The sequence below is a fragment of the Anarhichas minor genome, unplaced genomic scaffold (genome assembly GCF_050575085.1).
Source record: "Anarhichas minor isolate MPS153535 unplaced genomic scaffold, ASM5057508v1 ptg000136l, whole genome shotgun sequence".
In the NCBI taxonomy this organism is placed as follows: Eukaryota; Metazoa; Chordata; class Actinopteri; order Perciformes; family Anarhichadidae; genus Anarhichas; species Anarhichas minor.
Window position 1 is genome coordinate 8767185 of NW_027466582.1, and position 25263 is coordinate 8792447.

General features: G+C 43.2%; 2 protein-coding genes and 1 long non-coding RNA gene across 3 annotated transcripts; 2 read left to right on the forward strand and 1 right to left on the reverse strand.

Moving 5' to 3' along the window:
* Window positions 1–5251: 5251 nt before the first annotated feature.
* On the forward strand, window positions 5252–11768 carry sesn1 (sestrin 1). Its single transcript, XM_076084503.1, has 9 exons — window positions 5252–5506; window positions 6259–6324; window positions 6413–6613; window positions 6710–6892; window positions 7171–7407; window positions 7607–7861; window positions 7956–8146; window positions 8627–8771; window positions 8868–11768. The coding sequence occupies exons 1-9, from the start codon at window positions 5405–5407 to the stop codon at window positions 8952–8954; spliced, it is 1467 nt and encodes a 488-aa protein (XP_075940618.1). The 5' UTR covers window positions 5252–5404; the 3' UTR covers window positions 8955–11768.
* A 2-nt stretch (window positions 11769–11770) lies between these two features.
* On the reverse strand, window positions 11771–23417 carry armc2 (armadillo repeat containing 2). Its single transcript, XM_076084502.1, has 12 exons — window positions 23360–23417; window positions 22085–22278; window positions 21848–21956; window positions 21273–21487; window positions 20388–20533; window positions 18820–18919; window positions 16329–16659; window positions 14645–14767; window positions 14364–14477; window positions 13791–13923; window positions 12551–12705; window positions 11771–12292 (listed from the first exon to the last, which is right to left on the reverse strand). The coding sequence occupies exons 1-12, from the start codon at window positions 23400–23402 to the stop codon at window positions 12159–12161; spliced, it is 1797 nt and encodes a 598-aa protein (XP_075940617.1). The 5' UTR covers window positions 23403–23417; the 3' UTR covers window positions 11771–12158.
* Window positions 15476–17865, forward strand: LOC142942247 (uncharacterized). Its single transcript, XR_012951578.1, has 2 exons — window positions 15476–16001; window positions 16345–17865. It is a non-coding gene; the product is annotated as an uncharacterized LOC142942247 (long non-coding RNA).
* Window positions 23418–25263: the final 1846 nt, after the last annotated feature.

Below are 25263 nucleotides of genomic sequence, written 5' to 3' on the forward strand. Positions count from 1 at the left end.
AGATCAGAGAAGAGGCGACTGGGGGGGGAAAGGAGAAGAAAAGGGACCAAGAGTTGCTCAAAGAGGGCCAAAAAGGCAACACTAGTCCAGTTAATTCCCACATTGATTCAACATTGGCTCAGAAGTCTTGATATATATATATATATATAAGGATACAATTACACTGCATGACACCCTCACTTCTCACTCTAAAACTGGTGCTAAGTTGGTCCTAAGCTTCAGAGGATGGTTACTGCTCTGTCAAATAAGAGAAAGGTTTGCAGGTGGTGTGCCGGTGGGGAGGTAAGGGTTAACCCTCCAGTGGCTCAGTTAAATGCTCCGTGATAGGTGAACAGGCTCCACACAGAGCTGTGTTTGAAGAGTGGGGGATACCCTCTTAGTCTGCAGTTTTCACTCTTTGTGCACAAGGTTAAAACTATCCTCGTAGTTGTAGATTTGTATTTCGTTGTATTGATTTACTCCTTTACTGTTAGGAACAGTCTGTTTACATGGGCTAAAAAAGTTACGAGTTGTTTTTCACAGATGAGAGTTGCTGTTGTGAGCCTCTGGGCTAAGTTGAACCATGTGATTTTGTGTTTGCTGTGAAGTTTGGAGACATTTATTTTGCCAGTTCTTTGGCGGAGAAACTCAAACAGATGAAAACTAATTCGGAGCAAATAAATCAGTAAACTGAATTGTTTCCCATGAAACAAACCATGATAAGTTTGTTCAGTGAACTTCATACCTCTGCAAAAGTTTTTTTCTTCTGTTTTCTTTTCTTTTTTTTTTTTGTCAGAGAAACAAGAGAGGCAGGGAGAACGAGCAGAGAAGATTGGTTCCTGTAACTGTTGTTCTCCCCTGTGATTGGTGGACGCCTGTTGCTAGGCTTGTGTCAGTGTTCGAGAGTTTTCTGCTTCCTCTCCTCTGAGCACTGATAGGTTAGGTTGGAACGGGTCTGGTGGACTTCTGCCACTTGTTGAACATCCCCACAGTTTTTGCGGTTCCCTCGCGTCTTACTGCATGAGAAAACACAGCAGCAGCCGCAGCACCGAGACACATATGTGCAGAGTTTACGTCTGGCATGGCTTCCTCTCTGTTTTTTTTTAATCGCATTAGCTTTTATCATCCTCTTTATTGGTTTAAGCCTCTTGTTAATTCTTCTCCACACTCATAAAGAAACTGCTTTTAGAGCATTTTAGAAAGTAGCTGCCATACTTTCTTACTTATAAAAAGTTTAGTGAACTCATTCTTAACAGTAGACAGTTGGAGCTTAATGAAAAAGCTACTTGGCTTGAAAACTACAAATTGTTTGTACCAGATTTAGTTTACACTTATATACCTCTTTCGACAGTAATCCTCATAACTCTGCTGTAAAAGTAATCTCAACAACTGTTGCATGTCTGTTTACTTCCCTAAACTTAAAATTCCTCAGTGGCTTCATCAACTTTCTACACTTAACATGGTTTCTCTTTTTTTCTGTGGTATAAGCCTCACGCTTTGTTGACTGATGCTATGTATAAAGTGTGTGACGCACTGTAGACTTGAAGGCTTCTGGCTGTAAAACATTTGTATCTTCTCATTCATGAAGAACAGAGACTGTGGTCAGCTTGGATTTTAGGCTGAACAAAATGGATTTAAACATTTTAAAAACCCACTTCTGCAGCACAATACACATTTTTTCACCAAAATGTGGCTGAATACACAGTTTCTAAAATGTCAGCCTCTGCTTCCTCCTCCATGTAATGTGTGTAAGCTAAGACTTGCATGTTTAAAGTAGGCATTTAGTTTCAATGGCCACATGTTCATACATCAAAGCAATCTTATGTCATATTTTCTGAACACCAGACTGCTAAAATGTAGTATACACAGAGAAAAGTCAGGGAGCTGTGGGTTATTTCTTATTAATTCAACTTTGAGGAAGCATTCTTTTTTAGAAAGTTACGTAGTTACAATTTTAAGAAGCTTCGGTTCAGGTAAAATTGGTGTTCAAGCAAATATGAATGAGCAGCTTCTTACAATGGGCAAGAAGTTTGTGTAAAAAAATATATAATATAATATGGAATATTTTTTATGATTAATATTAGTGTAAGCTTACTGGAAATGTGTCTGTTGTTCAGGCCTTTCCTCCAACAGATCGCTATCTGATCATAGACACGCTGTTAAAACAAATCTGAGATGATTCCTGTTGTTTCCAGAAGCCTTTTTCCTCCGTCATAACTAATCTTCCCGATGTTGTCCCTAACCCCGGTACTCCACCCATCTCTCTCACACACACACACACACACACACACACACACACACACACACACACACATCCAGGGTGTCACGGTGGCTTAGTGGCCAATCCTGTTGCTAAAAGGTCACTGGTTTATCTCCTACAACAACTAATGAGTCTCTCAGCCGCTGTGTTGTCTTGTAAGTTTAGGTTTTAGCTGAACGCAATTAGCTATTTGAAAACAACAGTGGGCGACATCAAATAAGTGAGCCGCCTGCAGATGTAGGTCTTCAGACTTCTGCGAGACACCTACAGTGTGGTTTTTACACGGGCACACAATGTTCTCAACCAGATTCAGAAGACACCACGAAGTCTTACAGGTTGTAATACAAGCCAGGCATAATCTATTGAAGGCCAAGATTTTGTCATGTTTTCTTAAATTGTGTCGGCGCCAGAAAAAATACAGGCTTTTAAGCGTATAGACCCTTTTACATTTTATAAACATCGATGACCTACACAAGCATGCGCGTGCAGTTTTGCAACGGAAATACAGCAGAGTGGAATAGCTTGTCGAGCTATGTAAGGGCGTTAACCACCAATGGTCGCGTATGCGTCCTAAAGTTACTTTCCAGATCTGTGTGCGATCAGTGAGTGGGTAGAATGCAAGAGCAACAACAAGCATACAAGTCACTAGATGCTTCCAACTGTGTTATCTGTGGTCATGTACAGAATGTCAGACACCATGGCATAGACTCTGAGTTTTGAGTTTATGGAGTTTTAATGTGGGGATTTAAAAAACGGAAGCATTTTTTTTTTTATCAGTCCGGCGACGGTCGAGATCCTGTTTGCTGGTGGAATATCGATTCTGACAACCAAACATGCAACAACCAGACGTTTTGATGCTGGTAAAAGATTTAAATTCTAAGTGTAAAGCTTGCTAACTCGCCTGGATGGCTGGGAGGAAAAAAGCCACTTCCGTTATTAACATGCGCACACATATTTTTGATGACGTCGGCTGTAAAAGTATTAATAGTTGGACCAAAACACCTAAAGTCAAGGTCCACTTTTACAGCTTTCCGAATCCTTCCAGAGCATATATAATATTATATTGGATGTTTAGTGTTTTGAAGTCTGTCTGAATGCAAGCTTCTTCTAACTCCACGTTACTTGTTTACAAGCTCTGGTTTGCTTTTGCATAGTTCAGTTCTGAGTACCAACTATAAACATGCAACTGGACCAAAGACGGTGAACTAAAGGTGCAATCACAGCCTTGATGTAGGAAGGAGGAGATATGCCCGGATCACTGCACACACAGAGATACTCCTGATGTGAGTACAGTAAAGCCTACAGAGTAGTCAGTGCGTGCACTCTGACAATAGTGTTTGGCCCTGTCCGCGAGGCCGGACCCCCCCCAGCCTAAGCGCTTTTATGTGAAAAGGTTCGGCGTGTCGTAAGCCCTAACGCTGACCAGCCTCTTCTGCAGCTTTGCTGAGCCATGGGGCTCCCAGCATCCCTGGGAGTGCTGACTCCAGCCCTGGGAACATGTTTACCGCTGCCCTGCACCCCACCCTGTGACCTCAGGAGGGGGGGGGGTCTGTTGGCTCGATTCACACAATGAACCTGCTGAATACTGTGCTATCTAACTGTGCTGGGGACTTGCAGCTGGTTGCCAAACTGGCTGGGCAGGCTCTTGATTGGAGTGCACATGGGCTAACTTGCCTTTTCTTGGCCTCCACCCACCATCTCCTCTTTACCAAATTTAGCTTGTTTTTATTGGGTGTCTCTTCACAGTTCACCCAAATACCTTCGTAGACAACGTTTTTGCAGTGAAAATGTGTTTTCAAACAATCATTGAGTAGTTTTCTTCCTATCAGTCTTTTGTGTCATTTTTTGTTTTGCTTGGGAAACATGTTATTTTGAAATCTCTAGCAGAAACATGACACACAGATGTGCACGTGTGTGCGCTCACACACCAGCCAATGTGTGGATGCTTTTGTAATGTGGTTGCTGGCAATCTACAGAGGAAACAACACACAACATAATTTCCACATCCAGACCTGTTTGTGTCATTGAAGGAAGCTATTATACTGTGATGTCAAATTTACGGTACACAGTGGTGTTTTTTTTCCCGGTACATCTCATTTGTAATTATTGACTTTCTAACCACCTGTAATAAACCAGTTATACACCTTTCCGATGAACGTGTTATTGTTAAGCTGGGATAAACAAAGCCATAAGACCTGCCTTCCCTGTCTCTGCTTCCTCCCAGCGTTTAAAGGAGTCCTTTCTGCTGGGGCCTGATAGGTGGATCACATTATCTGTGGTCTGATAGGCTGCGGTGCAAACCCACTAACTGAAGGGCCGTTGTTGTTGCAGCAGGTCCTGCAGCCATCCATCCATTTCGCTGCATGCTGGTGCCGATCTTTGCAAAGCACCTTCTTCTGCTGGCCCCCTCCCCAGTGCAGCATGGAGCCAATAGGGGGACTTGCTGCTGTATGGAGCTGGCTGTGGGTTGTTGTTGTTGTTGTTGTTGTTGTTGTTGTTCTCACTGAATGCGCATTACACAGATGATCACACAGATACCACAAATATGCCTTTTTTTTCCAGCAACATTTGGCAGTGTGACAGAAAACTATATCTAGTAATCCTGCAGGCCGGTCACTCCAAACCATGATTGCTTTAAAGTATTGATTGGAGTGATTAGGAAGGAGAAGCAAGCGAGCAATCACCTTGAATTGATTGCTGCCATTGTTTAGCATGCAGATTGCAATGCTTTATCAGTACATTCGATCATGATCAACGGCAGCAGGGAACAAAAGAAGGAGAGAGAAGTGATGATGTTTCCTTAGAGGGGGGGGGGCGGAGGCGGATCGTTCTATCTGCTCACGTTTTGGACCCCCCTCTCTCTTCACGGCTAGCTCCGCTAGCTCCGCCCACGCGTGCTTCTCCCCGCCGCCATTGGCTTGCCGGGAGGCTGTTTTCGCCACCTGATTGGTCGCTGGGCACGTCAATCACACGAGCCTCGACTTATTTACCGAATGTATGAGCGAGAGAGGACGGTATTCTGCTGTAGGGCTGCAACAGCTGACAGACGAGCACTTTACCCAGTGCTTCAAGGAACAAAGAGAGGAGGAAAGAGCCATTCAGAATACGGGTTCACATTTATTTTTTTATTCCCTTCAAATAATCAAAGTGCAGCGAGGACACGCAATGAGGCACGCGGTCGCACCGGCAGAAAACGTGGAAAATAATTATTTTGCCGTGACAGACTTGTTAAAGATATGTACCCATTGTGAACGACTTAGCAAAAAGGTAAGAGAAAGGGGGGGAAAAGAGGGGCTTCGGATATATAACACTGTTTTTAAAAAAAGCACCGCTTTTAAAGCTTCAACCTGACGTCGGGATTTAGACAAGTGACACATTTCTGGCGTTTTTACGCGACGCTTTTCCTCTGAACAAACAAGCTGCAGTGCAGTCTTTTGTGCAGGCTTGTTTACGAGTAAGAAGAGTTTGGGGGTCATCGGTCAAGACATCGTCTCAGATGAAATTAAATTCACTTTGGTTAAGTGACGCGTTTAAATGCGTGGTTTCAACCCAGTGTGATTTGTGAATAATGTACAAGTCGCTGGTCATTCATTCATCTGCTCCATTGTGCGCTGCGGGACGGCGTCCGCTAGTAGACATGTCTGGACAAGCAGCGGAAAGTTACAGAACACATAAGAGGCGATGCTTTCTGTAAGAAGGCAACGTGTGTGTTTAGTTTTATAATTAACGAGAAATCTAAAGAGTTTAATTAAGATTTTTTTTTTTTGCATAAATGTATTTTAACTCTGCTATTGTATGCTGCTTTCACAACGGAGAAAAACCTTTGAATCGCAATTTTTATTGCAGTTTTCTCTGTAGAGCAGTAAAGATCTCGCAGGTTATTGATGTCGGACTCAGACAAACAAAGAAGCATTACAGTGACCGTATATGAGAAGTGACGACGGCAGGCAAACACCTTCTTCTCTGCTTTCCTGTGGTATTTAAAGTGAATGTTTTCTACTCCATTTTTTGTCTTACAGGACTTGGGAGTAAGGATCCCAAGACCCTTAGGAAACGGACCAAGCAGATTTATCCCTGAAAAAGAGGTAAAAGACAGTCTCACCACAGACTTTTAACTCATGCCATCTATGTAAGAAACTGCTTATCTAATGGTTTTTTTTGTTTTTCTGTAAGATTCTTCAAGTCAGTAAAGTGGACGCCAGGACACAGTCGATATTTGAGGATGCGTTTGCAGCCCTCGGTCACCTGGACAACATTTCCCTGGTGATGGGCTTCCACCCGCAGTACCTGGGGAGTTTTCTCCGGACGCAGCACTACCTGCTCCAGATGGACGGGCCCTTGTCTTTGCACTACCGACACTACATCGGCATCATGGTACGCCCTGTCCTGTGGTGTCAAACCCACGCCTCGTTTACCTGTTAAAAGTCGAGCGATATCTTGAGGTTGATCTCTCCTTCTCTCATCCTGCAGGCGGCAGCTAGACACCAGTGTTCCTACCTGGTCAACCTCCACGTGAACGACTTCCTCCAGGTCGGGGGGGATCCCAAGTGGCTGAACGGCCTGGACGGCGCCCCGCAGAAGCTGCAGCAGCTCGGGGAACTCAACAAAATCCTGGCCCACCGACCGTGGCTTCTCACCAAGGAACACATCGAGGTGAGAGGACGGACGTGGTCTGGAGGGTAGACATGAAAAGTCTTGCGTAACGGGCTGAGATCATGGGTGTAGGCCAGAATATAGCTGCAGCGGCATAACTTGGAAGGATTGGGAAGTTGTTGCAGTAGAGGTACAGTGACAGGGGGGATTGAGGGGGGGGGTGAGGCTGGAAAAGGAAGACACAATAAAGTGGTTAGGACGGGTGAACGAATATTTTCCCACTTCCTAAAAGGTCAGTGATGTTATACTTATTTTTCCTTTTTTTATTTTGTTTCAAGTGCCTTCTGAAAGCAGAGGAGCACAGCTGGTCCCTCGCAGAGCTCATCCACGCCGTGGTCCTCCTCACACACTACCACTCCCTCGCCTCGTTCACATTCGGCTGCGGCATCACGACGGAGATCCACTGCAACGGGGGACACACGTTCAGACCCCCCTCCCTCAGCCAGTACTGCGTCTGTGACATCGCCAATGGCAACGGCCACGCTAATCACCGCGACGATCCGCTCGGCAACCAGGTGAGTGGTGAAGGATGAGAGCGTGCAGAGAGCGAGAGCACGTGAGGGTTTCTTTTTTGACTAGTCTGTGAGAGTTAAATCCAGGCAGCAGAGTAATCCCTGCACTCAGACATCCCGTGTGTGGTGGATGCAGCAGCTGAGTGAGGATGCTTCCTGCAGGACTCTTTCTTAACCGTCGACGTGCTCTTTGTTTCCTTAGGAGATGTGTGGCGAGGTGGAGGTGCTGATGGAGCGCATGAAGCAGCTGCAGGAGTGCCGCGACGACGAGGAGGCCAGCCAGGAGGAGATGGCAACCCGTTTTGAGAGGGAGAAGACCGAGAGCATGCTCGTGGTCACGGCGGAGGACGAGGAGTGTGTCCCCTCCAGAGACATCTCCCGACACTTTGAGGACCCCAGCTATGGCTACAAGGACTTCTCCAGGAGAGGGGAGCATGTGCCCACATTCAGAGTGCAGGTAGAGATCAAATACAGTCTGAATATAGAGTACAGTGCGCTAAAAACAAGGGTCTGTGTGACTGTTATTTACTTCTTATTTCTCTGTTCTCCAGGACTACAGCTGGGAGGACCACGGTTTCTCTCTGGTCAACAGACTGTACCCTGATGTTGGTCAGATGCTGGATGAGAAGTTCCAGATGGCCTACAATCTGACCTACAACACCATGGCGACACACAAGGATGTCGACACCAGTATGCTGCGCAGGGCCATCTGGAACTACATCCACTGCATGTTCGGCATCAGGTGAGAACAATCTTTCTTGTTGTATGATGTAAATAGGATGGGGGGGGGGGAGGGGGGTATATGTAGGGTTAGAACGGACATTCCCATTCAACCAATAGCAGGATGGTCAGTTTGGCGGCCATTTTTATGTGTACTGTTGCCATTGCGACTGTTGTAGCGGGCTAACTTCCGAATAAACTAAACCGATTTACAGGAAGTCACAGACTCACCCCAGAGAAGGACAAGTTAACTAGCCAGCCGTCTCTTTCCAGCGAGCTGCGACCACTCAATCACTCAATGGCCCCACTGACGCGTGTTGTCACCATTACAAAAACAACATTCGCCATTTTGTTTTGTACTAGTCAAATGACAAAGACAAGCATTTTAATGTCCGCTCTACTCTCATACTAATTTCCATGGATGTAACCTTTATTTTGTAATGCATGACTATATGCTAAATCAGCACTGTTGCCTAACATTGTGTTGCTCTGTGCTCCTCAGGTATGACGACTATGATTACGGGGAGATAAACCAGCTTCTGGACCGTAGCTTTAAGATCTATATCAAGACTATGGTGTGTAGTCCTGAGAAGACCACCAAACGAATGTACGAGAGTTTCTGGAGGCAGTTTCAGCACTCCGAGAAGGTAAGATCCTGATCCATCCTGGCCTGATGTGAAGCGGCTATTTTACCTGGTTTATTAATGGCCAGTGTTTAATAACTCTCTCTTTCTCTCTTGCAGGTCCACGTTAATCTGCTTCTTATGGAAGCGCGAATGCAGGCAGAACTGTTATACGCTCTGAGAGCGATCACCCGCTACATGACATGAAGTGCTTTTGGCGTTTTTGTTTTTTATTGTTTGTCATTGTTGTTGTTGGGACACTTCAAGAAAGGGAAAAAAAGAAAATCAAAGGAGAAGGTGGGGATTCAACAAAAGTGTGGAGGAGACGAGAGAAGCCCTGGGTTGTGACAGTGCTTATTGGATGGGTGTTGAGAAGAGGATCAGAACAAATGAAAGCAAGAAAAAAAACTAAAAGGAACTGTTGAAGAAAATCATCTCAAACTACAAGTGGATACACAAATTCAGTTTGTGTTGCCTGCAGTGCCAAAACTGACCAAGAGAGGGCCGCCTGGAGTTTGAGTTTGTGAGGCATCCAGGACGATGTTTCAGTATTCCAGCATGCAACACATTTGTCGCCAATCTCTTCTGTCTCCTGGCAGAGTGAAGACCCACCGAGAAGAAAAAAATATATAAAAACCCAGCAAGCTGTGCAGCCAGAAACAGACTGCACTTTGATTCTGTCGTCACTGTTATATTTGTTTAGTTTCTTTAACACCTTTTTATTTCATTTTGTATTAAGAGAAGTGGATGTTGTTGTCGATGTAGTTGCTGTTAGTGGTAACTGGAGATGGAAGCATTAACTTTGGGCGGTGTTTTTTTTTTCTTTTTTTTCCTTTTTTTTTTTATGTGCCTGAACTATCCAGCACAGTGTGCAGAGGTGCTGATGATGCTGCTCCCATAATGTGTTTAATGGGGTCATATTGATCCCAAAATCCCCCCCAACCCTCATTATATCCCCTAAGTCCCTATCCATTATAAATCCACTGCATTACCTCCCTCCCTCTTGTCCTCTACCCCCCCCCCAGCTCAAATCTCAAATGTCAATGTAAGCTAATCCAAGGAGTGTGTGAGAACCAGGAGGTTTGGAAAGAAACTCAAAGAACACTGTCTGAGCCCTTATTGAGTTTGACTGTAAACGTGTGGATGACTTCTGTGTTCATGATGACTGAGGTGTGGATGTTTGTGTGCGAAGAAGAAAAAAAGTTTGTCCTTTTGAATTTCATGTGTCGAAAAAAAGAAAGCGAGGCACTTTGAAGGAAAGACTTCTTGCTTCTGCTGTAGCTCTGTTATTGTGAGATAACTGTTTATCATTTGTTGTTTATAATGATGTCTTTACTTTTCTGGTAATGGGGGGAAAAAGAAGAAGGAAAAAAAAAGCGAATCAAGAAGAAAGTTAGAAACCAGGTTTTCCAGGAGGGATTTGCTTCCGGTTGCCCACACCTTATCTGTCTTCCGCCTATCCCAGCTGCCTGGCCACCCTAACACTTTCGAAGCTTTGGATTGTGAATTTACCAGTAAATGACTATACCTCTTCTGTTTTTCGCTATAAAACATTTAAGAAGTGCTCTTCGGTGAGCAGAGACTCTTACCGGGCTGCCGTGTTCCCATTTCTCGGGGGCGAGCGGGCCCACACAGGGCCGACTGCGGTCGAAATAGCTGTCGGACGCAAAAGGTTGTAGCTGTGCTTATTTCCCTGCTGGGGAAGTCTAACCAGTGCAAAAGCAGCTTTTTCTTTTTTATTTTGAACAGCGGTGTGAAACCTCTGCTGTTTTTGTTTTTTGTTTACTAAAATCATTGAAGTACTGCGTTCTTGTGAGGGTGGGTTGAGAGAATCAGACCGATGAATGAGTGATGAAGAGGAGCGGGAGGGTGATGATGATAAAGGAATGGTACATTTGGAAGTGGTTTGAGAGAAAGGAGTTTTTTTATTTTTTTTTTTATTTTTTTTTTCAAACTTCTGACTGATGTCAGTTACTGACACTTTTTTAAATATGAAAATATCCGAAAAAAGATGGGGGAAAAAAAAATAAACTATCATATTAAATTGTTGTGTATCATTTGTAGTTTTCTCCTAAACAATTCAATTTCACTGCATCATCAAAGAGATTGTAGATGCGGAGAAGCCTCAACAGTCACAGCACAATCAGTGGCACCATCAGCTCACTTCCACTGTTCAGTTGCACAAGTATAGGAAGTGAAACCCATGGCAGCATGACTCATGAAAAGACATGGTGTTATTCTAACACCTTGTTCTAAAGTACACTCGGCTGTTTGATAATAAACTTCATCAACAGTAAGCTGAACTCAGTTTGTCGTTCAGGGGCTTTTTCACGCGAGTTACATTTTACTGTATGAGAACCATGTGACTCACTGGGAACCAGGTCATGCTCCCTATTCCTGTGGTGCGGTCATGGTCAAAGTCTCTTTGTTCATGACTAACATTTGGATTAAGATAAGGGGGGGGGGGTTCCTTGTAGGAACTTTTACCTCGCTTTCCCTTTTGCCTCCCCGTTACACCTCACTGGGAAAAATCCCTCGCTTCCCAGATGAGGCGGTCTGAAGTTCAGGGTGTTTCCCCTTCGAGGCCACAGAAGCCTGTCGATACACAATCACCAGGAGAACTCCACTGGCAGAGCTGCCTTCACATTTCGGTGGCATTCACAGACTACACGTGGAATAGGACACATCAGTTAAGGAGGCTTGATATCAGCCGGCCAACTGTCCATATCAACCTGAGAACATCTATGTAGAGAACGTTTGTTATTAGCTTTGGCTAATGAATTGTTTAGGTTTTTGAAAACATCAGCTTGTCTTGTGGTTGTTTTACGGTCAATATTGTGAAAACTGGAGGAACTTACAACAGTTTTTTTTTTTTTTTTATACATTAAGTGCCGTTTTGGATTTGTTTCGATGTAATAACGATGTGGTTTTGAAATGCTGTACTTAAGGCTACTTGCTGTTACTTGTAAGCACTGCCTGGCCCCATATCTGTGTAATAATAAAGGCTTTGAGAAGCAAGAATGTTGTCCACCTACTTTATTATGTACAAGTTCCAAAGTCACACAATCACCAGACAATAAACGATTTACTTATTCTAGGTCAGTCATCTGTTTTCAAAACTACATTCTCATAAAAGAGCCTTTTACAACACGGCGAGCTTACAAAGCAGATCAAGTCTGTTACATAAATGTGCAAAGAGCTTGTATTAAATTATCCCTGTAAATGTGAAAGTACCCAGAAATGAAGGCATCACCTGCTTCCCCCTTGAAAAAGAAACTGCAGACGTTTACAGCCACTGGAGGTTAGTGTTTAACAGTTATTATGTGGACTCTGGGTTAAGTATTTAAGAGTTTAAAACAGTGCTACGTTTTCTATGATAACATGCAACTCTTAACTCCTTGTCCCATTTTGTCAGGCTGTCTGGTCCGGAGGCTGGAGCGTCTTCATCAGTTTGTGAGCGACGGGAAGGAACTCTAACTCCCAGCATGCCCTGTGGAAGTCCCTCATGTCTTCATTCTCTATCCACTTCAGAGCCTCCTCTTCATCTAACACAATTAAAAAGAGTGGACAGAGGATGAGAGAGCGTAGTTAGAGGCTTCAGGTTTATTATGAGCACCTCTCAGAGACAGGTTTTGAGTTCAGGCAGCTCCCAGATGTGACCACGGAGGTTTTATGTTCGTGACGGTGTGGCCCTCCCTTTCCTCTGAGGGTTACTGATGTGAACAAGAGCATGTTCTTTCCAGCATGTCTCCCCCCCCCCCCCCCTTGTTATGTAAGAATTAGTAATAACACTGAGTACCAACCTAAGTATGTGGTGAGGATCTCCAGCAGTGACTCTCTCTCCTGTGTGTCCAGCAGCTTCTCTGAGCCACCGCTGATCATGTTCCACAACGCCTGACAAACCTGGCCCACCAGCTGCCAATCACCTGGTCCGAAGTCTCTCAGACAGTCCACAAGCCTGATCACTCACACACACACACACACACACACACACACACACACACACAGGCGGACACACATCGCGTGACTCGAGGAAGAGGGATTCACATGACCGGCAGGTTTGTGGGCATTAGCTCCACTTCATTGGACCTACATCTGAAAGAAGACTGTGTGTGTGTGTGTTTGAAGGGGAAGTAAGAATTGCAATGTTCCATCAATGCTAACTTTTGGGAGTGAGAAGCTAGCGCTAGAAGATCATTTATACTTTATTTGTAGTTATACTTAATTGTATCACTACTGTAAACAAATAACAACACGTTTGTGATGATTATTGGCATCTTGTTCATGTCAGTGGAGTTGTTGTGCTCATGCTTGTTAAAATGAAGACCATATTTCCCCCAAAAACTGTTTACTCTCTGTTGCAACTGATGATATGTTTGCAAAAGAATTCCAGAAAGCATTAGTTCAGTTTGATATTAAAGGAATAGTTCAACATTTTGGGAAATACATGAAAACACAACCTTTACTTGCCGAGAGATGGACGAGAACATGATAACTGCTGAATATGAAGCCAAGGCCAGCAGCCAGTTAGCTTAGCTTAACATAAAGACCAGAAACACTAACAGGAGGGGAAACGGCTATTGTGGCTCTGACCGAAGGTAATAGTACTATTTCGGTATAGATTAATCTAAAAAAAATACAATGTGTGAATTAGTAAACTTTAGAAGTGATGGATTTGGTTTCCTTCAGACCGAGCCAGGTTAGCTGTTCCCTCTGGTTTCCAGTCTTTATCTAAGCTAAAATAAGCTAAGCTAACTGTCTCTTACCCGGAGCTTCATATTTAGTGCAAATACCTGACGGTGGTATCGATCTTCTCATCAAATGCTCAGCAAGAAAGGGAATAAGCGCATAATTGCAAATGTCAACTATACTTTGACAAACAGTTGACCAACTGGCATAAAATGTAGAATACAATAATTATGGTGATATGTCAAAATGATATATACGTTACGGGTGTGTGTAAGATGCTCTTACACACACACACACACACACACACACACACACATGAACAGACTCCTAATCTCTAGTTGCATTAGTCCTTACTTGGCAATAGCCCCCTCCACTGAGAGACTGGCCCTGTTGGGAGGGTCCTGAGCCAGATTGGTGAGGACCCCGCAGGCTGAAATACACATCTCAGTGCTTTTTGAGTCGAGCAGTGTCACTACGAACTGGTGCACTGAGGGAGAGAGAGAGCGGAGAAAGATGATGTTGTGAGGGAGTAGACGAAGACAAAGTAGGGCAAAGATAAGAGAGGGCAGCTATCGCCAGAGTCAGCTGGCAAGTTTATAGTGACTGTAGCTGGCCTTGCAGATAAGTCCAGACTAAACATGACACAGTATGCAGATATACTGTACTGGGCATTTCTGTGTCAAGGTACCCAGTATTCTGTATGTGTGCTTGAATGATACGATTTAGGCATATTTACGTACGCCTTTTAAAATTAATTTCTGTGTATTGCTAGGCCTAGATCCTTTTTGATACTAACATGGCAACTCTTAGCTAACTTTCCAGAAAGAGATAATGAATACTTTATGGCTTAAACAAAATAGGAAATGAATATAGTCTCATGATGGAGGGTTTTGTGTGTGTCTGTTGATGTTTGTGTCCAGCATATACCGTTGTTTTGCATGATAAAGTCCCGTACATCCTTGGACTGTGACAAATTTCCATATGCACAGGTGGCCTCAAGCATGGAGGCCATGCTGGAGCAGAGCACCAACTTCAACATCACTGAAATAAAAAGAAAGAGTGGGCAAAGGAAAAGAGAGAAATGGGGGTGTGAAAGGGGGAGGGAATTGAACAACAGCATGCAGGGAAATGGGAGGGGGGTTTACAATCAGCAAAATACACCTGTTGTTTTTATTTTTCATCTCCACATCAAAGTCTTTTAGTCTTACACTTTGCCATGGTGAGTTGACTGCGTCTGAATACAGAGCTCTCCTCCTGGTAGAAGGACAGGTTGTTGATGGTGGCAGCCACATTCACCAATAGCTCCTCGCTTTCCTGCACACACCTCAGCTCTGTGTCACAAAAACACAAAATGAAAAGCCACTGCTAAGCTTAACCTTGAATGAACATCATTTCTAATAGAGATCTTGAAGTAAATGTACAACCAACAGAGGGAGCATCCGCACTGAACAGGCTTTCATTTACGAAAGATGTCTGCCCTCTACTCCCTCATTCTGGTCACTAGTCTCAACATAATGTGAGAGATTATAATCACTTTCTATTGCCTTGTAAAGAACTCGTGCATTCACAGAGAAGTCAAAATACACAGCTCTTCACCTTTTAATGACCAACCCGGTGAATCCAGGTGACAGCTTTACTTCCTTTTATGTTGATGAAGAGGAGCAGATTATAAATATAATAAATAGAACTATTATAGAACTATTTAAATATGATAAATACATGCATAAATACAGCCTTTGCATATTACAGCTTGGGCCACACTGATGTGACACTGTGACATTATCATAAAAGTGGCTGTTATCTGTGGTTTTTGCTTGATATAGACAGTTTGATCATGAGCTGGCATACATACAAAGGTCAATGTGACCCAATCCAACCAGCCGTGACACTGTGAGCGACTTGGAAACTGAGTCTGCTCCTGATATAGCAGCAGATGTCGTGTGCTCAGTCATAAATCACGGATATTGCGGTCGGCGTCAACAGGCGGCTGTGTCACATTGAATTTTGTTTCTGTTTCTGACTGGAAATGCTGCTTTGTTGTGTGCCCCCCCCCCCCCCCCCCCCCCCCCAAAATAGCTCTGTAAAGCGGCACGGCCTGTCATGAACTTGATCAAAACAGGAGATGGATCAGCCAACCCCGCTCTTTCACTCTTTTATCCGCTACTGAGATTTTGTTTTCTGTATCCAGCTGTCACACCAACTCCATCATCTCCCCCATTCAATTATTTTAAGTTTGTGTCTTCATTTACTTAATTTCATTCTCATCTTACTCTCTGGCATAAATCTCAAACCCCTCTTTATTTTGAGGGTTGACTTTCTTCACCAATTTGACCTCTGTTGTGTTTATTTCATTTTCTCTCCCAACTGCCATGACGTGTGTAGGAGGCAGGCAACAGACAAATCGAGAGTTTCACAACCACCTGCGTATCAGTTCAGCCTGTCTTGAAACCATCTAACCACATGGGAGAATTTCACACACACACACCAAGTCGGCTGTGAGATGTGACAGAACATCCTGCAAATGCAGTGAAGCGCTTTGCTCTGTCAGACTTGAAGAAACAACAGGTAAACCGAAAGAGGATGTGCATTGAACGAAAAGCACTGAAAGGAAAGCGAGCAACGGATTGAACAGACAAATGAGGAGCGTGTTTTCGACTTGTTCCCAGCACAGGGGAAGTGGTTGGGTGCTTAACAGATACTGTACTCACAATGCACAAAACAGCTATTTTTAAACTTCAGAACTCCAGATTTCCACACACTGCTCCCTTTGTATGACAGAGATATAACATGTACAATAAGAACAAATCTAGAAACGTGATTGGCGTACATCTTCTACTAACTGTGTCTTCTATTTTTCAACTTAAGTAGTTTAATTAAACATAGACTGCTCACCAAGTGTCTCCATCAGCAGCTGAATGCAGGCTGTGTGGGTTGCCAGAGCTGGACCTACAGCCGGGTGGATGCACATGTTTGCCAGCACCCTGACCAGCTTTACCAGCACGTCCTCGTCCTGCAGCACTTTCACTGGAGGGGCCTGAGGCTCGCTGTGGGAAGGGGAACCTTTCTGTGGTTGTGTGTGTGGTGAGCCGTCTCTACGCTGGTAGGCGTCGTACAGCTGCAGCAGTGTGTCCATGCAGCCCTCGCACTGAAAGAGCTGCCATCGAGCCTCGTCGCTTTTGGCTGTGAGGTTCCCGAGGGTGAAAAGAAGGCGCACAACGAGGTCCTGTGGGAGAACGGTGAAGAGTACTGCAGTGGTCTATGTGCATCTTTGTGCAATTATTTTACTTAGTGGATTAAAGTAAACCAACAAAAAAAAAGCTGAAAGGCCAGACTGCATTGGGAAAAGTTACTTGGCTTCAAACATTTTATACAACTTATCCACCTTTTCTCGCACAGCATTTTAACGTATCCAGTGCTAGAGGTAAATAGTATGCAGATAGTAAAGGACATATATTTTGAGTGTGTTTGTACAAGTTTCTTTTATCTATCACATGAATGGATAGTTTAGGGATGCAACTAAAAACAATTTCATTCCTGTCTGTGCATCTCCCTCATCCCTTGTGTTTCTTGTTGGTTGTTCTCTCTCTCTCTCTCTCTCTCTCTCTCTCTCTCTCTGTCTGTGTGTGTTTGTCTGGACGTGGCTCTCCATTCTACTCTTGCTTCCAGTCAACCTGCACACCTGCAATCCATCCACTCATCTATAGCTCTGGCAGTATATGTATCAAGGCTCTTCACTCCAGTTTTCACCAGATCGTTCAGTTCACCAATGTGGAACTAATGCTACGGCCAAAGCAAGAGCTCATGTTCAGTAGCTTCTTGTGTTTGTGAAAATTCTTGAACCGGCTCAGCTTCCCAAACTCCAACTCACCAAGATTTCTAAGTATGTCTTTGAACTGTTGCCAGCTGCAGTCTTATTCTGCTTATTCTTAAATTAAACACTTCCTTACAACAGTTTATGGTCCCACTGCTTAAGACTATGTATTCAAATGTCTTGTTTTGTCCGATCAACAATCCAAAAACGAAAGATATATAATTCAAAACAGAGAAAAAGCTGGATCCAGCAAACTTTTGACATTTTTGCTTAATGGTTATGTTGAAGAAAATCCTCATATAACTTGTTATGTTGAAGTTAGCACACTCTGGTTTCATCAGAACATTCCTTGGAAGTGGTAAAGGCGCGCCAGACAAATTGGAATATATATATATATATCATTCCAAACATTTCCCGTACATGTATCACTTGTCCTGCCAGAATGTCATCTTGACCTAGACAAGGACATGAGAGCATGACATAATGAGGAGAGATGTGCTGTGTTTGTGTTTGTGACTTTAGACTCTAAGAGTAAGCTGTAAGAACGAATACTTTGGATTTGTTGAGTGTTACCTTGTGTACATTAAAACGCTTCCCGCTGGTTGCAAACTCCAACTACTACGTCTCTTCTCGTCATTCCTGCCACAACAGTTATAATAAAATATTTATATATAAATTTAGTATATTTAGTATAGTATATTTACTGCATGTTCTAAAAAAAGGATCTCCCCCAAGAGTGTTCCTGAGCACTGCAGAAAATTAATCATTCAGTCATCATTAGATCCTATGAGGTTTAATGAGTAATTTAAGCTCACCAGCCACTTGACCTGCAGCATAGTGAGCCTGCCCTGTCAAGTGTCACTCATCTCCCCCAGAAGGTCCATAGCTGTACATGTTTGAAGGTAACTACACCCTATCTTTTCGATGAGTTATCACACACTTGCAGAGGAAACGGTGACAAATGACACCTTGTCACTCTTGTACCCAGACTCTTAGTAAATAACATGAGGAGCAGGTGAGCTGAGAACACACTATTTTCTTCCATAAACCAGCAGTGGAATTGGTATCGGGACAGAACGGGACGTCCCGGGACTAGGTGCTTATTACATGTATTACTCTCCAGTGTGTGTGTGTGTGTATTTGTAGGCGTGGGCGTGTGTTTATTTTCATTGAGATTAAGAACACATATCAGTCATGTATGATTGCCAAAGTCCCACCCCTTTCTTCTGTTCCAACTCCTCTTTTCTATGACTCCTCCCCTCAACCTCTGTATCACCTCTAATGTATTTATCCGCTCACGCTCACCGCATTCTTTTTTTTGTTCTCCTCCCTCCCTCCGCCCCTTTCGTTGACTTACTCAGGCCCTCCTGGGACGAGTTAATGTCAAAACACACACAAGAATAAGACCCGAACGCTTCGTGCCAATGGACACAATGTTCTTGGACTTGAGGCACATAAACAACTTGCTCTGGGGGTAAACATGTTTAGTGGATATCATCATGGATGCCTGACAATCTTGTCTTCACACACAGACTCAAACACACACACGCAAGAGAAGGCCCGTGGACTCACCTGTTTTTGGTGATGTTTGTTCAGCAGTTCTAAAAATAGTTGGTAGCAGTTGGGGGTCTGGGCCAGAGCGAGGCGGCACTCCGAGTAAGAGGAGAGTTTACTGAGGGAGAGATGGGACAACAAATACCACTGACTATTCCACTCACTGACTGCTCCGCTATGTTGACTTAATTTGGAGATATTAAATCAACACTGCTAATGGATAAGTAGCTCTGGACTGGGATCTACCTTTCATGCTTTCATTATCTTGGGCTGTATTGGAAAAACACTTCTAATAAACACGAAAGCGCTAAATGTTTTATTTTGTGCTTCAAACACTGATACAGGTTCTATTGAAACCTTGAGGGAACAACTGAAGATGGGGATTCAGAGCATCATTGCAATTGAACCATTCTCCCATGTGCCTCCACAAAAGCTCAAGTGTATAGCTGAAATCTACTGCATTGCATTTATTCTGAAGCAAGAAGTGCAGCGCATCAGTGGAATAAGTTGAATGATGAGGGACCGATACAGCTGAGCTCAAGTCGGGTGTCTGTCACACTTCCAGCTTAAATTCCATGTGAAATATTTTGCCTGCAAGTACTTAAAGAAAGAAATAACACATTCTTCTTCTTGACTGTTTTTTTTGACAAGCAATAAAATGCATTACTGCTTACTTCAGTGTACTCAAAAGGTTTTGCTGCTACAGCCTTACTTGGTCTGGTATGATCAGTAGCTGAAGGTGGCTAATATTAGCTAATGTTGGCAAGCTTTATGTAGATCTAACTGTGTAACTGACATTACAGAGTCAGTTTGCTCACCTGACTCTTTGCTGCTGCACTACTGTTACACAAGTTGCATCGTCTCCCTTTAAACTATTGTACATGTGTATTTTCTCTCCGAGTACCTGCATATACAGTCACATAAGACCCAGTTTTACATTATGTCAGATTAGTGTAACCTTGGAAGTGAGTTTTGTAAACTGTTGGCACAGTTTTTTTATTTGCTAGGAGCTTTGTGTGACTTAAAAGCACCTTACTGATGTAGTGTCTAACTCTGAGTGAGCAACACAACATCTTACTTTTGTTAGTTCTAGTTTAGATGTGATTCTTTTGAATAGACCAAAGGTCCTAACATAAACTTTACTTTAAACTGCACATGCAGTAGCCTTTTCTTTGCATGTACGTCGTCACAATTAAATTCATTCGCACATTCAGAACTCTACTGGAAAAGCTAAAAAACGATTACATTACAGCAACTGGCAACTAGCTGTGTCACTACCTTACCGTGTTTTTGTTACGATGCGGACACAAAAACAGATGTATAATTACTTTGCCAAAGGCTATGTTTCTCTGGAAACACTTGTTTTGCGAGACCAAATTACAAACAAAGACTCCATGTTAGAGGGAAAAAGAAAGCAGGGGAGTTAGACGCAAAGTTACTGCTGGGGTTAGAAAGTAAAAGAGCTGAATGAAGGGCTGTTTTGATTCAGCTCACAACAGGTTATGATGGTTTGTGTTAGTGAGCTGAGGAGAGCAGTAGGATGATATAAGGAAGAAATGATGCTGATGGAAGTGCATGTGTGATACCTGTATATTCTGGAAATGTTGGTGCAGATGTCCGGGTCTCTGCGGTGATGACGCAGCACCACACAGAGCTCTGACAGTATGGAGAAGGAGATGAAGAGTGGACGGGAATCAGGGTGATCTGCAAGGTTCCTCAAGGTTGCTGTCAGCTACAGGGGTCAAAGGTCAACAGAGAGAAGCATGTGAGTGTTGGATGGCAAGAAGAAAATGTACACAAATGTACTTGCTGTATCAAAGCGTTGATATTTAGGCCAGTGGTGTGTTTCAGTGTTGTGGTATTGTGCTGGTCATATGCTCATTCAGGCTGGCCGTTGGCCCGTACAGGACGCCGTACAGCAGAGCGACCGGAAACTATTCAGGATGGACATAAATCCTTTTATCATAAAAAGGGAAACAGTCATTTCCAACACACGGCAGCACTGGGCGTTCTGGAAAGTCCTAGTCTGTGTGTTTCCCTTCTTTAACAGCATGATGAATTGTGTTAGATATCAAATGAAGCGCTGGCTCAAGGCGTTTGCTTGAGCCAACTTGTGCAGTTAGCAGTAATCATTTTCGGAAGAGTGAAGCCACTGTGTGATTTAGAATGAAGTGGCCAGGCCAGCAGAGAACACATACCAGAAATAAAATTATTTGTTAAGTCTACATCAGCCAACAAAAACACGAAGAACATTATTTAAGTTGTTTTTCCTTCATATTGACCTAGTACATTTTTTTTAACTCGCGTAGTCAAACCGTAGAGAAAGTATGTCTATTATTTAATAAACAGGAGTAGATGCTTCCACAAGTAGTGATACAAAAGCTATTGGTGACATAAAATATCTAATAAATCATTCAAAACTATTTAAAATATCCTTTAAAACGTTGCCAGCAGTGCTGAGTGTGACACACCTGTACAAGGACGTGCCCCGCTATTGTGAAGTTGGTGTCTTCAGCTGTGCAGAGCCTCTGGATGAGTTTCTGAGCCACACCGACACAGTTCTTGTCTAGCAGGAGTCTGAGGATTGCACTGTTTCCTGAGAGAAATTTCAGAGTCCCAACACAGTACAGCAGAGCTTCTCCAGATGAGGACACATCCTCGTTGTTCAAAATGCCCAGAAATGAGTCTAGACACAAGAAAAAACAAACGTTACCTTCCATACTGTTGAGAAGAAAAACATTGGCAATCTTTAATGACCTGGTAAAGAGGTTCCATAGTAAATGACCAGACACAAATATGACCAAACATATATAGAACGAACAGATGCTCTTGGAGCAGCTCATATGCCAGACATAAACAAAAACATTTTTGTCTAATAGTGGGAAAATCTACATCAGCCAACAAAAGTAGATTATTTAACATTGTGTTTCTTTATAATGACACAAAATAACTTTGTGTTTTTTTACTCACATATATTTTAGCACACAGGACTTGGTACAGAATAGGAAACCTAAGCTAGATCCCCGTGACCTAGAACAGCGTTCACCTATGATAGTGTGAGAGTTGTTCTGGAAGAGGATGTCGTTGCTTTCACTGCGGCTGATCTGGAAGATGAGCTTACAGATGTTGAGCAGGTTGTTTCCACTGACACACAGCTAGGGAGAAAAATGCAAAAAAATCAAACACACAACTTTAGTATTTTGTGCCCATATGCCCCGGATGCCCGAGCGATGGTGACTTAGTGGCAGACATGCTGACACCCACACAGACACAGACGACTCACAGCAAGGCAGAGCTTGGCGATGTGCAGGTTGAGCTGGGCAGAGTTGAGGTCGACGAGGCGGAACAGCGTTCGGAGTATCCCTGACCTCCTCTTACAGCGTCGGCCGAGCATGTCCGCTTCTGCCAAGGTGCCATGGAGACCTTCACACAAATCACACAGTCGGTCCACCGAGCCCTCAGAGCTGCCTGGCATCGCTGGAAGCCAGATATTGCAAAAGACAAAAAATCATGTCAAATTCAGGGCAGCATGTCAAACATTCACAGAGAAAGCAAACATCCCAAAATGAAAATACCCTCCTGTGTGTGTGTTGGCAAGGGTGTGTCCATATAAATACAGATGATTGATGTTTTGTGTATCTTGTATGGTATGTATGTGCAATATGCTTGGGCTCTCCTGCAAGGTGTACATTTATCATTAGCACGAGGAACCTGAGGTTAAATCCTCAACATCAATAATGCCTTGGTCAGCAGTAAAATAACATTCCCCTCCCTTTTCTAAGAAGCAGCTTTGTGTTTCAATTGTCAAATGCAGGGGAACAATTCTGCAACAGGCAGCTGTGATCTTGACGCAGAGGAAGAGAAAGGGTGGAGTCTTTTCCTTGTTTTTGAGGTAAAATAAATGTTTTCCTTGCAGAAATAACAGGGTTTGGCCATTTCTAAAAAAGGTTGGCTGCAGCCTCACTCTCAACATTTCACTGCATTTCCAACTGAATCTGAAAGGTGTTTTATGCATGAGCCAGAAGGCACTTGGTACAATAAATATTTAATATTTATCTTTCAAATGAATTTTCCATAAAATTTGTAGAGTGTTAAAATATTTACAGCCATGTATTTCATTTCATGGCTGCCAGACTACAGTTTCAGGCTAAGACAATTCTGCATGGATGCCAAACAAATTACTATTTTGTTTGCCTTTCTTCAGTGGTTGAAGTGACAGTGCTTTTTCATTTTGTGAGACTTCATGCATGACTATCTGCCAATGCTAAAACCTGCTGGTTGAAACTGAAATGTAATAAGGAAACATAGACGACTAAGAGAAGCTTACCTTTAATAAAAAAAGACCAAAATAACTGCACCAACATTATTTTAGATTCGTCTCAGAGACTTTCTTCAGGCCAAAAGAAAAAAAACAATATTGAAAAGTGATACTGTGAGTGAAGTTGGTGACAGAAATGTTATATTCTTTGGATCAAATGAATGGACCTGGTCAAAACTAATGCATGTCACATGTTTGCACTTTTTTTTATTGGGTTTCTAATTGCATTGCCCACACTACCTGCAGCCACACTCTCTAGTTGTTGGAGACGAGGCGCAATCATATTATTCCACACCAATGACTCTGCATCCTCCTCTGTGCTTGTTGTGTTGACTCCGTTCCCCTGCTCTGAAATGTGAAGAGAGAATTGAAGTCAGCCAATTACCACAACCCAACGCAGACAATGGTTCACAAGTTCACCGTCTTAAAATAAAACAGCAGGAAGTTTGATGCCACAATGAAAGGTCACCATCCACAGTTACACTTCCTCTGATTTCTGTTTCTGTGCTGAAATAGTCTGCATGTGGGCATTTGAGTGTGTGCACGTGTGATGAAAACACGTGTGCATGCATGTTTGTGCACGCAAATGTCTGCAATCTCACGCCATGCAACTTTTTTGTTTAACATTTGCATACCCCCTTTCGTGGTGTGGTGCAGGAAACTGTTGTGGCCCAAACAACAGCTCTCTGAGCTATTGGCTGGCTGCCTCTCATGGTGGAAAATGAGGCTCTTAGCAACAGCACCCCAATCAAAGTTTGACATTCAAGAAGGGGTGTTCAGTTACTGAGGGAGAGGTGTGCCTATGTTGCTTGTGAAATCCCATTTCTGGGCTCAAGTCTTAGTATAATTTGACACACTTGATTTCAGTTTGGCTATAGACATCATCGAAAATACAAGTAAAATCACTGAATGGTTGAGTGGTATGTCAGGAAAAGCTGTACCTATACTTTACATGCTGTACAAAATGTACCATTCATGTTAAATATGTAAAATTAAAAAAAGCCTCGAAAGAGGTTCAATTAGTATATCTCGACAAACCTGTTCTCCGTCCCGCTGTGCTCTCTGTGAGTCTAACGCCTGAGTCAGCACCGGGCTGCTTTATTCTACTGTTGGCACAAAGAAACACAAGGACAGTGTCTAGTTACATCACAATTTGGAAATGAGTCTTGCAGTATGTGACTGCTGACTAGTTTAGTTTCATTGAATTGACTTTGGGAGCTCATGTGGACATTAAGGTAATAGTAAAAAAAAGAAAAAGAAAATATTTAAAAGGATGAATTGTGTCAAAGAATACTTCTCCATGAAAAGATGCTGACTTTATATTCGGTCAACAAGGCTACAGGAGTATTTTCATCAAGAGCCACTAGGTGTCCCTGTTGCAGCAGAGGTTGAGACGTGTGTGCAGGCGCCGTTATCTCTCATGTGCGTATGTCTGTGTTTGTATATCTGCATGCAGATATACGTGTATGTCTGTTTTGCGTGCGTGTGAATCTTTGTTTCTGTGCAGGCGTGTGTAGCGTTGTGCATCACAAACTGCAATCCCCAACAGACAGGAACTAAGATCTTAGCTTTGTGGGCAGTTTGGTTAAAGCTGTTCATGCTTTGTCACTGTGAGCCGTCTCCACAGCCTCACCGCCTCTGTGCAGTAACCGTAAAGTGCTTTAAAAACACACCCCTTGTCATGCTATGCTGTGTTGTGGCTTTCCCTCTGCATGTCACTGTTGCATCTTACTCTTTGCATGTCACTGTTAAGTCTGCAGATACAAAGAGAATGACCAAATGCAAGAACAAAGTCTGTAAAACACGACAGGCAGTGTGTCTTATGACTACTTACTATGTGACCAACTGAGAAAATAACTATTAATAAATAGATAAACACAAGCAGCATGGTGAGTCGTCCTAATCACTGCTATAACTGTAAGATTTACTTCACAAGTCCCACACTAAAGAGTGACTCAATCATAGAAAATATGGAAAAGTGTAATCACTCCTGTCAAAGACAGACATTATCATATCATCAGGACTCCGAAGCTTCTACAATGACACTAGTACAAAAGGCTGACTCTCAGCTTATTGAGCTTTTACACTCAAGTGAGCCTAATTTCATGGTTTTGCTGACAGGTATGAGACAGAAAATGGCCCTA

Excerpts from the sequence above, each read along its gene's own strand:
- sesn1 (XM_076084503.1), top strand. The coding sequence starts at position 5,405 with ATGAGGCACGCGGTCGCACCGGCAGAAAACGTGGAAAATAATTATTTT. Across the intron at positions 7,408-7,606 it reads ACGATCCGCTCGGCAACCAG|GAGATGTGTGGCGAGGTGGA; the intron begins GTGAGTGGTGAA and ends TTGTTTCCTTAG. Across the intron at positions 8,147-8,626 it reads CACTGCATGTTCGGCATCAG|GTATGACGACTATGATTACG; the intron begins GTGAGAACAATC and ends TGTGCTCCTCAG.
- armc2 (XM_076084502.1), bottom strand. The coding sequence starts at position 23,402 with ATGATTGCGCCTCGTCTCCAACAACTAGAGAGTGTGGCTGCAG. Across the intron at positions 21,957-22,084 it reads TCGCCAAGCTCTGCCTTGCT|CTGTGTGTCAGTGGAAACAA; the intron begins GTGAGTCGTCTG and ends TTTTCTCCCTAG. Across the intron at positions 16,660-18,819 it reads ACAAACATCACCAAAAACAG|GACCTCGTTGTGCGCCTTCT; the intron begins GTGAGTCCACGG and ends GTTCTCCCACAG.